At 54.3% G+C, this 12,699-nt stretch overlaps 4 protein-coding genes across 4 annotated transcripts; 2 read left to right on the forward strand and 2 right to left on the reverse strand.

Moving 5' to 3' along the window:
• Positions 1-2,436: 2,436 nt before the first annotated feature.
• Positions 2,437-7,543, forward strand: M409DRAFT_69242 (uncharacterized protein; the record flags this gene model as incomplete). Its single annotated transcript, XM_033818195.1, has 7 exons — positions 2,437-2,829; positions 2,883-2,909; positions 2,963-3,053; positions 3,116-3,457; positions 3,516-3,553; positions 3,608-7,298; positions 7,368-7,543. The coding sequence occupies 7 exons, from the start codon at positions 2,437-2,439 to the stop codon at positions 7,541-7,543; spliced, it is 4,758 nt and encodes a 1,585-aa protein (XP_033663245.1).
• A 593-nt stretch (positions 7,544-8,136) lies between these two features.
• M409DRAFT_27362 (uncharacterized protein) lies at positions 8,137-8,546 on the forward strand (the record flags this gene model as incomplete). The annotated part of the gene is made up of 2 exons (XM_033808544.1): positions 8,137-8,161; positions 8,275-8,546. 2 exons carry the CDS (start codon positions 8,137-8,139, stop codon positions 8,544-8,546), a joined length of 297 nt encoding a protein of 98 aa, XP_033663246.1.
• A 431-nt stretch (positions 8,547-8,977) lies between these two features.
• M409DRAFT_69244 (uncharacterized protein) lies at positions 8,978-9,994 on the reverse strand (the record flags this gene model as incomplete). The annotated part of the gene is made up of 1 exon (XM_033818196.1): positions 8,978-9,994. The coding sequence occupies one exon, from the start codon at positions 9,992-9,994 to the stop codon at positions 8,978-8,980; it is 1,017 nt and encodes a 338-aa protein (XP_033663247.1).
• A 1,890-nt stretch (positions 9,995-11,884) lies between these two features.
• On the reverse strand, positions 11,885-12,351 carry M409DRAFT_27364 (uncharacterized protein; the record flags this gene model as incomplete). Its single annotated transcript, XM_033808545.1, has 2 exons — positions 11,885-12,219; positions 12,282-12,351. 2 exons carry the CDS (start codon positions 12,349-12,351, stop codon positions 11,885-11,887), a joined length of 405 nt encoding a protein of 134 aa, XP_033663248.1.
• Positions 12,352-12,699: the final 348 nt, after the last annotated feature.

Genomic DNA, 12,699 nt, shown 5'->3' on the forward strand with positions numbered 1-12,699 from the left:
CCCTTGTTGACTGTGAGGTTGAAGCCACCAAGGGTCTTGGTCATGTTGGGGTAAGAGTAGCCACGGGACTTGTCGACAAGGTACTCCTCGCCTGCTTCACCCACACGGAAAGTCAAGCTTTCGTCACGGAATCGCAAGTTCTCGGTGGGGATGTTGCCGTCCAGGAAGATGTTGATACCTTCACGGACCGAAAAGGGGGCGGTCACCACACCGTAGACTGCTGGCTTTCCGTAAAGAACGCAAATGTAGTCGGAGAGGTAGTCCAGGATGGACAAATCGTGCTCGACGACGATAACGTAGCAGTCTGGACGCAGCAGGCTGCGGATCATACGACCGGCTGCGAGACGTTGCTTGACATCCAAGAAGGATGACGGCTCGTCGAACATGTAGCTGTGGCGAAGGTCAGCGCAATTCGATCGAGGTTCATTTAATCCCAACATACACATCAGCCTTCTGCACGCAGACCATGGCAATGGCGAAACGTTGCAATTCTCCTCCAGAGAGGAGGTCGACATCACGGTCCCAGACTTGCTTGAGTTCTGCGAAGGATGTCAGAGTAATATTCATATCGCCATTGTCTCGACGTCAACTTACCCAAAGTCTCCGTAATCTCCTCCAGCCTCTCCTTGTCGACTTGAGATCGTGTGGTGATTTGGAAGCCAACGGACCTGTTAGTACCCTTGACTGCCCTGGGGATCTGGTCCACGTATTGCGGCTTGGTGACGGCCTTGAGGTTGTCTTCGAGAACCTTGGTGAAGTAGTCTGTCCCCACATCAGCCTAGTCCAGTACTCATCATATATCATTCTCTTACTCTGCAACTCAGATCCTCTGAAGTATTTCAACACCTCCTCCCAATCCGGCGGATCATCATATCGGCCCAAGTTGGGCTTCAACTTGCCAGCCAAGATCTTCAACGCCGTGCTCTTTCCAATACCGTTGGTTCCCACCAGACCCAACACTTGTCCTGGTCTGGGCATGGGAAGTCTGTGCAGCTTGAAACTGTTGGCACTGTAGCGGTGGGTGACTTGGGTCTCGAGGTTGGTGGGCAAGTTGATGATGTTGATGGCGTCGAAGGGGCACTTCTTGGGGCAGATACCGCATCCAATGCACAGGCGTTCAGAAATGAAGGCGATCTTGGAGTCGGGGGCGACTTCGATGCAGAACTTGCCCGTCCGCACGACGGGGCAGGACTTCTTGCATTCTTGCCGGCATTTCTTGGGCTTGCACTTGTCCGAGTTGACAATGGCGATACTGCGGAGTGGTGTCAGTCGTTGTCATGTGGCTTGGACTATTCCACGCACCGAGTCAGTTTGTCGCTCATGGTTGCGGTGTGTGGTGGTGAATTGAATTGGTGGTGGGCGGTATTTGGCGGGGCAGAGGGCGGACAGCGGTGGACAATATCAAAGACGAGCAGCCGGGCTCCACGGGACGTTGCACGCGGAAGGGCGGGCTCTGTCGCTGGCGCCGCTGGCCGTGAAGGTGGTGATGGGGGAAAATTTGGTGAAGTCGCAGGTGGCAGCGATTTGCTGTGCGTGGAGGCTGACCGCAAGAATTGATTGCCTTTCTATAGGCCGGCGCTGGTGGGGTGCGGTGGCCTGGTGCGTGCCTGAGAAGCCTCTGGGACTCGAAATTCAAAGGGTCACGCCCATGAAATTGTTATACCTTTCACTTTTTGCGACACCCACTTTGGCAACACCACTGAAATCGCCGAAACCACTCATTTTCAACTCATCGCACCTTTAATCACTCGGATCGTTCACCGTCGACCACCCTTGCCTACCAGCGAAGATACCAAGCACTTGCCCACGACTTCTGCGATCGACGCTCGGCCGCTGCCACAGTCGCGGCTACGGCCTTCGTTGCTCGTGCTCGTCTGGACATCCCATTTCCTCCACCCATTCACCCACCCTCGACACCGTCCGCTCTCTGGATACCGCGCCGACCGAGGCCACTGTGACCATGGCCTGTGAGTACAGTCCCTCTTTGTTTCTGTGATTTTTCTGCAGCAAATTCGGCCCACGTCGTCCCATCTCAGCCTGCCAGGTCAGCCATCAAAGGAGCCTCATATCTAGCGTATATCATCACTCCACCGCCTCAGTATACTCCGAGACGCCGATAGCAAGCCGTATCCGATATTCTCGACCCGCCGAAGCGCTCAGAACAAGTCGTTTGCTGCCGGATGCCACCCACCACCTGCCACGCCCGACGCCCGTCCATCCACCACGAACCCATCTCTATCGGTCGGACTTGATATCATACCATCATACCCTGGAACCTGTGTCGTTTTGGCGGGGGATGGGGTCGCGTAGTACTTGCGGACGCACCTGCCAAATTTCAGCTCGCGGTGCCTGCTGAATCCTGAGATATCGTGCTGACCTCTTCTCAACACAGCGGGGCCTCTACTCCTACCTACCCAACCGCCTCCGTCCAACGACATGTCTCTCGCCAATGGTCACTCGTCAGAAGCCGATGCCGACGCCGACTTATTGAAGCCCTCTCCCCAGCCGCAGCGAAGCGAGAGCGATCTGTCCGAGACAAACGACATTCCTACCACAACCTTATCACCAGATGCACCACAAGATGGTGCACACTCGGACGATGATGCCATTCACGACATGGCAACCTCTGAGCTTGATGAAGATGAGGATGCACCGGGCGAGGAGGACGCAGACTTCGACGAAGTAACGCCTCCGCCGGAGCAGGCTGACGCGGCTCACAATGCAGCCTCGTCGTCTGAGTCCAGTTCAAGATCAGGGAAGCGAAAGGCCGACGTTGATGATGAAGAGTATATGAAACAGAATCCAGAGCTCTATGGTCTGAGACGCAGCGTACGTGTCGACTTTTGAATCATACTTTTCCGCTGCTGACTTGCTGTCTCCAGGGCCGCGCCAAACCTGCTCGGCGAGTGGTATGTGCTCAACACTAGACAAGTGGACCACATGATACTAATTGTCCGGATAGATCGATAGTTCCGATGAAGAAGAAGACGACGAAGACGAAGTCAACACCGGCCGACGGCGGAAACGCCAAAAGATTACTGGTGGTCGTCCTGGTACGTTCGCAATGCCACTCCTTACCCCTGGCCACCCAATGCATACTGATTCACATGTATAGCTTCCGCTCGTGATGATCGAGAGTCGTCTCGACCTGCCTCGGCCTCAGGTTCAGAGTCCGAAGAAGATGACACCTACGGAGGCCAGCGCGGCCGCACCTTCGCCAAAAAGCAACGACAAAAGATGCAGGCCATTGCCTCTGGTAGTGGTACGCCTCAGTTGAGTGAGGTCCGCTTCTCGACTCGTCGCGCTGCAAAGGTCACCAACTACAATGAAGAAGAGGACCTTGGCCTCAGTGACGAAGAGGACACGGAGAACATGACTCCCAATTACTGGACCTACACCGAAGAGAACACCGCTGCCATCGACCAAGTGCTCAACCACAGGCTCAAGGAGGGTGCAGGTGCGTACTTGATCGAGATGGTGACCACTTTCTTCGCGTTACTGACCATGCTCTACAGACCCTTCAGATCCTGGCAAGCAAGACTACGAATTCTACGTAAGTACCTGCCATATCACGTGGGCATTGAGCATTCACTGACACTCTCCTCAGATCAAATGGCAAGGCCAAGCACACTATCACGCAACATGGCATCCATGGGCCGACCTCACAACCTACCGTGGATTTCGGCGACTCGAGAACTACTTCCGCAAGGTCGTCAAGGCAGAGCTTGAGATGAAGCAGGATCCCGATTTCCCGGCAGAAGAGAAAGAGCGATGGAATCTGGATCGTGAATCATACCTAGACTCGCTCAATGACTACACTCAAGTCGAGCGTGTCATCGGTTCAAGAGAGAGCGAAGAGGGTACAGAATACTTTGTCAAGTGGAAGGCCCTCTTCTACGACTCTTGCACTTGGGAGACTGCGGCACTTGTCAGCGAGGTGGCCCAGACTGAGATCGATCGCTACCTCGATCGTTCTGCCAGGCTGCCGGTCTCGGACAAGAACGAATCCAACCTCAACACCAGAGCACCCTACAAGCCGTTCCGACATCAGCCTGACTACATCAAAGGCGGCCAACTTCGAGAGTTCCAAATACACGGCCTCAACTTCCTTGCACATCACTGGTGCAAAGGCAACAACGTCATTCTCGCAGATGAGATGGGTCTCGGCAAGACTGTACAGACCGTGTCCTTCATGGACTGGCTCAAAAACGATCGTCGTCAGCAAGGACCATTCATTGTTGTGGTGCCCCTGTCGACCATGCCCGCTTGGGCGGACACCTTTAACCACTGGACTCCCGATATGAACTACGTTGTGTACAACGGCAACGAAGCAGCTCGCAAGATCATCCGTGAGTACGAGCTCCTTGTCGATGGTAACACAAAGAAGGTCAAGTTCAACGTGCTCCTCACGACCTACGAGTACATTCTAGCGGACTCGACCTTCCTATCACAGCTCAAGTGGCAATTCATGGCTGTCGACGAGGCCCACCGTCTGAAGAACCGCGAGTCTCAGCTCTACGCCAAATTGATGGATTTTGGCGCCCCAAGCAGACTGTTAATCACTGGAACCCCCATGCAGAACACCTTGAGCGAGCTGTCGGCCTTGATGGACTTCCTCATGCCTGGCAAGATCCACGTCGAGGAGAACATCGACTTGACCTCAGAGCATGCCAGCAAGAAGCTCGAGGAGCTCACCAGCGCCATCTCGCCGTACATGATCCGCCGTACCAAGCAGAAGGTCGAGAACGACTTGCCACCAAAGACTGAGAAGATCATCCGTGTCGAACTTTCCGACGTGCAGCTGGAGTACTACAAGAACATTCTCACTCGCAATTACGCCGCATTGAATGCTGGCCCCAGAGCCCAGAAAACATCACTGCTCAACATCATGATGGAGCTGAAGAAAGCCAGCAACCATCCGTTCATGTTTCCCAATGCAGAAGACCGCATCTTGGGTGACAACGCAAAGCGCGAGGAGCAGCTCAAGGCCCTCATTACCTCCAGTGGCAAGATGATGCTCATTGATCAACTGCTCACCAAGATGAAAAAGGATGGCCACCGTGTTCTCATCTTCAGCCAAATGGTGAAGATGCTGGATATCTTGGGCGATTACTTGACCCTTCGTGGCTACCAATTTCAAAGACTTGACGGCACAATCGCGGCAGGCCCAAGACGTATGGCCATTGATCACTTCAATGCCCCCGACAGCCAGGACTTCTGTTTCCTCCTGTCCACTCGTGCGGGTGGTCTCGGCATCAACCTGATGACTGCGGACACCGTCATCCTTTTCGACTCAGACTGGAACCCACAGGCTGATCTCCAAGCCATGGCACGAGCTCATCGTATCGGTCAGAAGAATCCAGTCACCATCTACCGACTGGTCTCCAAAGACACGGTCGAAGAGGAGGTGCTTGAACGAGCGCGCAACAAGCTCATGCTGGAGTTCATCACAATCCAACGCGGCGTGACAGACAAAGATGCCCGTGAGTTGGGCGACAGGATGGCCAGGGTGGGCGCCAACTCCATTGAGCCAACTTCTTCGGATGACATCTCTCGCATTCTCAAGAAGCGTGGTCAAAGGATGTTTGAGCAATCAGGCAATCAGCGCAAGCTTGAAGAATTGGATATTGACGCTGTGCTCGAAAACGCAGAAGAACACAAGACCGAGCAGCCAGAAGGCATGACCACCGACGGTGGCGAGGAGTTCCTGCGAAGTTTCGAGTACACCGACGTCAAGATCGATCTCGAGTGGGATGATATCATTCCAAAGCATGAGCTCGACAAGATCAAGGAGGAAGAGCTTAAGAAGCAGGAACAAGACTACCTTGACAGCATGATCGAGCAAAACGCGCCGCGGAAGCGAAAGGCTGCCAACGACGACAGTCGAGAACAGCGAGCTGCAAAGAAACGGGCCCGTGACATGATGCCCGCCGAAGAGATCGACTCTGGTGACGACGAGTCGGATCACGGCGCAGACCCGAGGCGGCCGTTGGGCGAGAAAGAGTGCCGGCACCTCATCCGCGCCTACGAACGGTTTGGTGCGATCGAAGAAAAGGAAGAGGAGATCATCAAGGAGGCTCGGCTCACTGGACGCGATGCCGAAGTCGTCAGGACTACACTCCAGGACATCATCGACACCGCCATTCGCCTGCAAAAGGAGCACGCCGACCACCTGGCCGAAATAGAGCGTACCACCAACAAGGCAGTGACCAAAAAGGAGAAGAAGGCTGTCCTCTTCGACTTCCGCGGGGTCAAGCGATTGAATGCGCAGACGCTCACAGAGCGGCCAGAAGAGATGCGCATGGTCCGTAATGTTGTCGACGGCATGTCCGACTGGAGGAACTTCCGAATTCCAGAGGCCTCCAAGCCTGCTTCATACACCTGCGATTGGGGTGCAAAGGAGGACGGCATGCTTTGCGTTGGAATCGCAAGACACGGCTATGGCGCCTGGGTACCTATTCGTGATGATCCCGATCTTGGTTTGACAGACAAGTTCTACCTCGAAGAACATCGGGTCGGTGCCAAAGAGGAACGAAACAAAGGTGGCGAAGACAGCAAAGTGGCCAAGTCCCCGGGCGCCGTCCATTTGGTGCGTCGTGCCAACTACCTGATCAGTGTGTTGAAGGACAAGACTAGCAACGGCACCAACGCCGCGGCCAAGAAGGCACTGGAGAACCATCACCGCAACAATCGCAAGCACCTCGGGCAATTCCACGGACGCATGGCAACACCAAATCACGGCAGTCCAGGACCTAACAGCCACCGGAAACTGCACAGTGGTGATGGTCGACACATGCACCAGTCCGACATTCGCAACAGCATGGACCGTCGGATGGGCCATGGGTCTCCAAACGGACATCGGAGACTGGGTGAGGGCTCGGGCAAGCACCGTCCTTCTGAAGAACGCAGACCACAGCACCAGCGTCACGGCAGCTCGCCGATGAACGTCAACGGCGCTACGTCGAAGCCGCTGTCAGAGGCTCAACAGCGGGCCCAGAAGATCTTGGATCCCATCAGTGCTACGTTGATCAAGGTTTCAGGCGCTACGAAGAAGCGGATACCGGATGACGACGCTCGGTTGAAGTTGATCAAGCAAGGTCTCGTGGCTATTGGCAACCATATCAACACGCAGGTCCGCCAACGCGCTCAAGACTCTCTGGAAGATCAACTCTGGGAGTATGTCTCTGAACATCACTGGCCACAGTCGAAGTCGAATGACAAGCGCGTGTCTGGCAATAAGCTTCGAGACATGTACAAGAAGATATCCGGCAAGGACAGCGGCGCAGGCCCCAAACCAAGTCCAGCCAAGCCCAAGCCTTCTGCAGGTGATGCGCCTGCGACGTCTCCGGCGAGCAACGGGACTGCAGCAGCCATCAAGACCGAGCCGGCGAAGACTGCGCCAGACACGACCGAATTGAAGAAGGAGAATGCCACACCGGAGGCAGCCAAGGAATCCTCTGAGCTCAAGGAAGAGCCCAAAGTAGAACCATTGTCCGACTCCAAGCAAGAGAGTGAGGACGTCACTGTCAAGGATGGGCAGTAGCGCCGTGCCTTCCTACGATACAGTTGACATTGCACATGACATACATCGAGATTCCATCGAAATACTGGAGAGGGGGTTACAACAATCTGGAAAGGCGTACAGTGAACATTGACATGGCGCAAGTTTTTGAGCAGCCAAATGCATCAGCGAGCTACAGGTGGGAAAAGCGACGGCGAAGGGACGGTATGGTGTTCATTGCTACGCAATTGCATGAACAGAGATGTCGGCGGACGTCTCTTGTTGGCGTTTAATTGATTTTTGTGAGAGGAGATGCTCGGAAAAGGGCCATGAAAAGCAGATGAGTGGATACGATGAGCAGCTACCTGTACTACTAGACTAGCCGCTATGTGCTAGATGGCAGAAGATGACTGCCCCCAAGCTATAACGCTGCTGCTGTGGAATGCAAAAGAGTTGGTGGTCGCGCACAGACCACCACGAAGCTTGCGAACAGTCTCGTAAACCTCTCGACTTCTTCTCTTCTCTGCGCGACATGCACTCGCGACAACATCCACCGTGACCCTCCCCTCGCAACCCTTCAAGCAGTCAGACACATCGAGCTTTACGCGCTACTACGACATCCCATCGCCGACACCATGTCGCTGAACAGCTACCTCAACAGTAAGTCTTACCACAAGAGCCGCGCTTCACATCCAACCAAAAACCACCCAGCTCACAAAGCGCTACAACAGTGCCGGTGCAAGATCACTAACTCGTTCAATCTACTCCTACAGAGAAAGTCTGCCTCATCCTCGTCGACGGCCGCTGCATGGTCGGCAACCTCATCTCCTGCGACCAAGTCACCAACCTCGCCCTCGAAAACTGCGTGGAGCGAGTGATTCGAAGCCCCGACGAGGAGGAAGAGAGCGAGGAGGAGCCGAGAGGATTGTTCATGGTAAGAGGAGACAATGTCGTGGTCTGCGGCTTGGTGGATGAGGAGCTGGATGGGAGTATCGATTGGACCAAGGTGAAGGGAGCGGAGATTGGGACGACCAAGCATGTGTAGGTGAGGGGAAGAGGGGATGGATTACTGGACACCGGTGCGGCGCGCGAGCAGAGCGGACCAGAGCAGAGCACAACATGCGACCGGCGGAAACGGCAAGAGACTTGCGGATATGGACACTTGTGGATGGATGGTCAGGGTATGTATGGCCAGATCCACATTTTGGCTGCATGTTGACGCGGATATTAAGAGTCATGCCCTGATACTGTGGCCTCTCGCTCATGCAGAGCTCTCGGAGCGAGAATGGAGAACGTACCGCCTGCAGTGCTTGGCCCACCGACACCTGGAGTGGTTGAGAGGTAGACTCTGGAATGCAGAAATGGATATCAACGCCAATGGATGATCAAAGCGCTCAGATGTATTCTCCTCTCTATCCCACGTCTATCAAAGCTAACACCAAGGAGTCCCACGGCGTTGGGCAGCCTCTTTCCTGTCTACGCCTTCGAGTCCTGCAACTTCTTCTCAAGCTCCCGTTCTTCATCCTGGGAAATCAAGAAATGCACTCCTGCACCAGCCGCGCCACCCTGGAACATGGCCGCAGTCACCTGCCGCATCAAAATGCTCGCATCACCGGCAGTCAAGACGCCTTTCACGTTCGTCTCCCCAAAAGGCTCGTTCCGCTTCAACATCTGACCACCAAATCCATCATCAATGATTTCCACACCCAGCCCGCGAGCGATCTCCGGGGAAACGATTTCAACATCAGGCTTATGAACCAGAAACCCAAGCCTCTCGCTCGAACCGTCCCCGAACCGAATCTCAACCCCATTCTCTTCACCAAGATTCACAAGCTTCTCAATCCTCCTCTCGTCCACCACCGCGCCTTTCAACTTCGCAATCTCCAACGCCTTCCTCGTCGCCTCATCTTTCACCTCCAACTCCCCATCCCCAAAAATCGTAACATTCGGACATCCCATCTGCACCATCATGCCCACATTATGCCCCGCCATAGCATTCGGAAACCCAAGCAAACCAGCAGGTCTGTCAGACCGTTCAATCCCATCACAAAACAGACACTGATAAATATTCGTCCCCCAATTCTCCACATACCCTTCTATCCGCGTAGGAAGAACATCCCTCACCCCCATCGCCAACACAATCTTCCTCCCCCTCCACTTTCCCCCTTCCCCATCCTCCACCTCAAACCCCCCATGCACCCTCCTCGCCTTGACAACCCCCCGCTCGATGAACACCGTCGTGCCATACGCTTCGATCTGCTCCCTCGCGACCCGCCGGATCTCCGCGGGCGGCGTGTGGTCCCGCGAAAGGATCGTGTGGGCGTGCTGGGCGCGTTCGTTACGGAAGGTGGCGGTGGTGAAGATTGCTACCGGGTGCGCGAGGCGGCTGAGGGAGAGGGCGGCGCTTAGGCCGGCGGGGCCGGCGCCGAGGACTAGGGCGGAGAAGAGGGTTGTGGGGGTTAGAGGGGTTGGGGGTGAGGTTGGGGGTGGCATTTTTTTGTGGTTGTGATTGGAGAGGATGGGGTTGGTTTGGAGATGGGGTTGGTGGTGTTGCTGTGCTGTGGTGTTGTGGTATAGTGTTGTGGTTTTGGTAAGGAAAAGCTTGTTCTCTGTATGAGATTTTTTGAAGGAGACTCGGATTAGATCCTGTGATCCCTTATATCTAACTGTATACCCACCTATCTTTTCTCTTAGCCTCATCGTAGTCTTCCTCGTGGAGAGCGTCTGGAGACATGTCGTCTCCTCAGACGAATGCCAAGACCCGTATACGCCAAAGTGAAAGTCTCCGAGAGGATGGAAAGGCTCCATACACATACCTAGTACCCGATTTGTTCGAGGGATGCATTCACTAGACTTATTTTGATGGTTGCGGCGTTCGGAGACTCGCTGGGTGGCGGTGTTTAGGTGAAGTGGAAAGAACGATTGGCTTGATACAGGCACCTTTCTCGTACCGTTCTCCTATATGTAGAGCACGTACCTCCCGCACGTACCTCCCATCGCGCGCGAACAGCGGTCGATTTGTTGTGAGGCGCCCCATTCGCATCAATATGTACAACTTTACATCGCCACTCGGTGCTGTCTGTGCTGAGTTGCAATCGTTCGTCAGAGGCGTTTGAACGCACTTGGCAAGACTGCCATCGTTGATGAATGGGTTAGATGTATCACTGCCACGTCCACTGGCATCCCGGGAGGCGAAAGCCGCATCACGGCTGATTGATGATAGCAATGACTGTGAGGGCTCAGATGATGAATAGAAGCATAATCATGCGAAGATATGACCATGAAGAGAACGTACAGAAGGGCAGGCCAAGCTGCGTCAGGGGTATTACAATAGGAAAGGGGCAAGACGCTTGTAACGCCGCAGCGAAGGTCGACCGGTCTTTTCACCATCCCGATCAACTTGGAGCATTTTTTCCCACTGGTCGGGGATTGTTACCTGACCTTTTGCAACGACCTCAGATCCTCTGCGCTGCGCTGCAAGACCGACTATCTGTACTCGTCCGTAACCCCGATCACACAATCGTCTCGCTGCCTCGCGCTTCGGAGTCGCCGCTGCACGGGTACTGCAATCACAGCGTACCTACTTATCTCCTGCGGTTGGTTTCTGTCGCACGCACTATGCAGGCCGCGCCATGGCGCAATCGTCTTTCCCTGGACAATCAAGACTTCTTGACAACCATCTGTTGGATCCCGTGGTGGAGGTTCTGTGCCAGGTACTCGGTCTGTTCCCGTGGGTAAATCGGACTTAAACTTCTTATACCAGAGCTTGCTGCCTGAGGCATGTGTGGAGCGGAGTGAGATGGGTAGCCAGTGCTTCGTCTGCAATGGTTTTCTGAAACTTCGCAGCCTTCATTCTGCTGAAGTGTTCTCTTAGGCGAGCGACGATGATGCACTCTGAGTGCTGCCAGAGTCCAGTCGAATAAGAGCGTAGATAGAGGAGGTTGTGTTCATGTTCTCGAAAAGATGCATTTCTGCATCAGCCACAGTCGCACGGGCCTACGGCCTTGTTTAATGCCTCAGGCATCTTCTCCTTTCTCAGACCTCACTCAATGCAATGCCTCGGCCCGATCATACATCCGTAGGCGATTCAATGAGTGAAAAGATTGAATACTGGATGCAAAAGCAGTGAAAGCGTAGTTCCACCAAGAAGAGTATTCTAAATGATCGTGTTATCTGGCATCTTCTAAATATCCATGAGGCAGGCCTCTGCACATAAAAGAAATTTCCAATCTCTCCATCAACTTGCTGTTCAGTCACAGTGCTTGGCTTGTTGGACCCAGTACGTACACGCAGCCCTAGATGTTCCCCCTGTCCTTCGCAGCTTCTCCCTTTGGGGTCCTGGCGAAGCCCACGTGGAAGTCCAGCTTAAAGAAAGCTGAACGTTCAAGCCTTGTGCGCGGCAGCTGGTGCATCACGCTTGGCATTCGAAAACGTCCACGCCTCGTCTGCGGCAGCTGGTGCATCACGCTTGGCTGTTGAGAACTTCCAAGCCTCATCCGTAGGGGCATCACGTTTGACTGTTGAGAACTTCCAAGCCTCATCCGCAGTGGCCGGGGCATCACGTTTGGCAGATGAAAAACTCCAAGATTCGTCGGGAGCTGGGGCATCACGTTTGGCAGATGAAAAACTCCAAGCCTCATCTGCCAGAGCATCACGCCTGGCCGTCGAAAACTTCCAGGCCTCGTCGGAGTCTCCATCTGTGATTGCTGTGGTCTCTACTGTAGACGTACGCTACGTTAGACGATTGATATTCCGTCCGTTATCATAGGGATGTACTGACTGGGCTTCGGCAATGCCTGAGCTCCAAGGCTGAGAGCAGCCAACAAGGCGAGAATTTGCTGAGGCTGCATGTTTGCGAAGGTTACGAAGAGCTGTTGATGTTCTGCGGCTAGTCGAAGCTGTTGATTGAAGGTGTTTTTCGAATGGTGATGAGCTGTAGTCGTGGGTGGTTTCGAGCAATTTATCTTTCTTCTGCACGGGTTACAATAGATGCTTCAGTACGGCTCCACCGTCCGCTCTGTCACACGCGCTGAGCGAAGGACTGATCAGCAGGCAGACTATGGACATGCGCGAAGGAAAATTCGAGGGTTTGCGAGGAGGGAGCCCGACAATGGATAGCCAGGAATGGCAGGTGGTAGGCAATGGGATGTCGAGAGTCAGTCCATTGGCCCCAACGTTACAGCGCTCCCTTGATGCTG

This window comes from Zasmidium cellare, assembly GCF_010093935.1.
Source record: "Zasmidium cellare ATCC 36951 unplaced genomic scaffold M409scaffold_36, whole genome shotgun sequence".
Lineage (NCBI taxonomy): Eukaryota > Fungi > Ascomycota > Dothideomycetes > Mycosphaerellales > Mycosphaerellaceae > Zasmidium > Zasmidium cellare.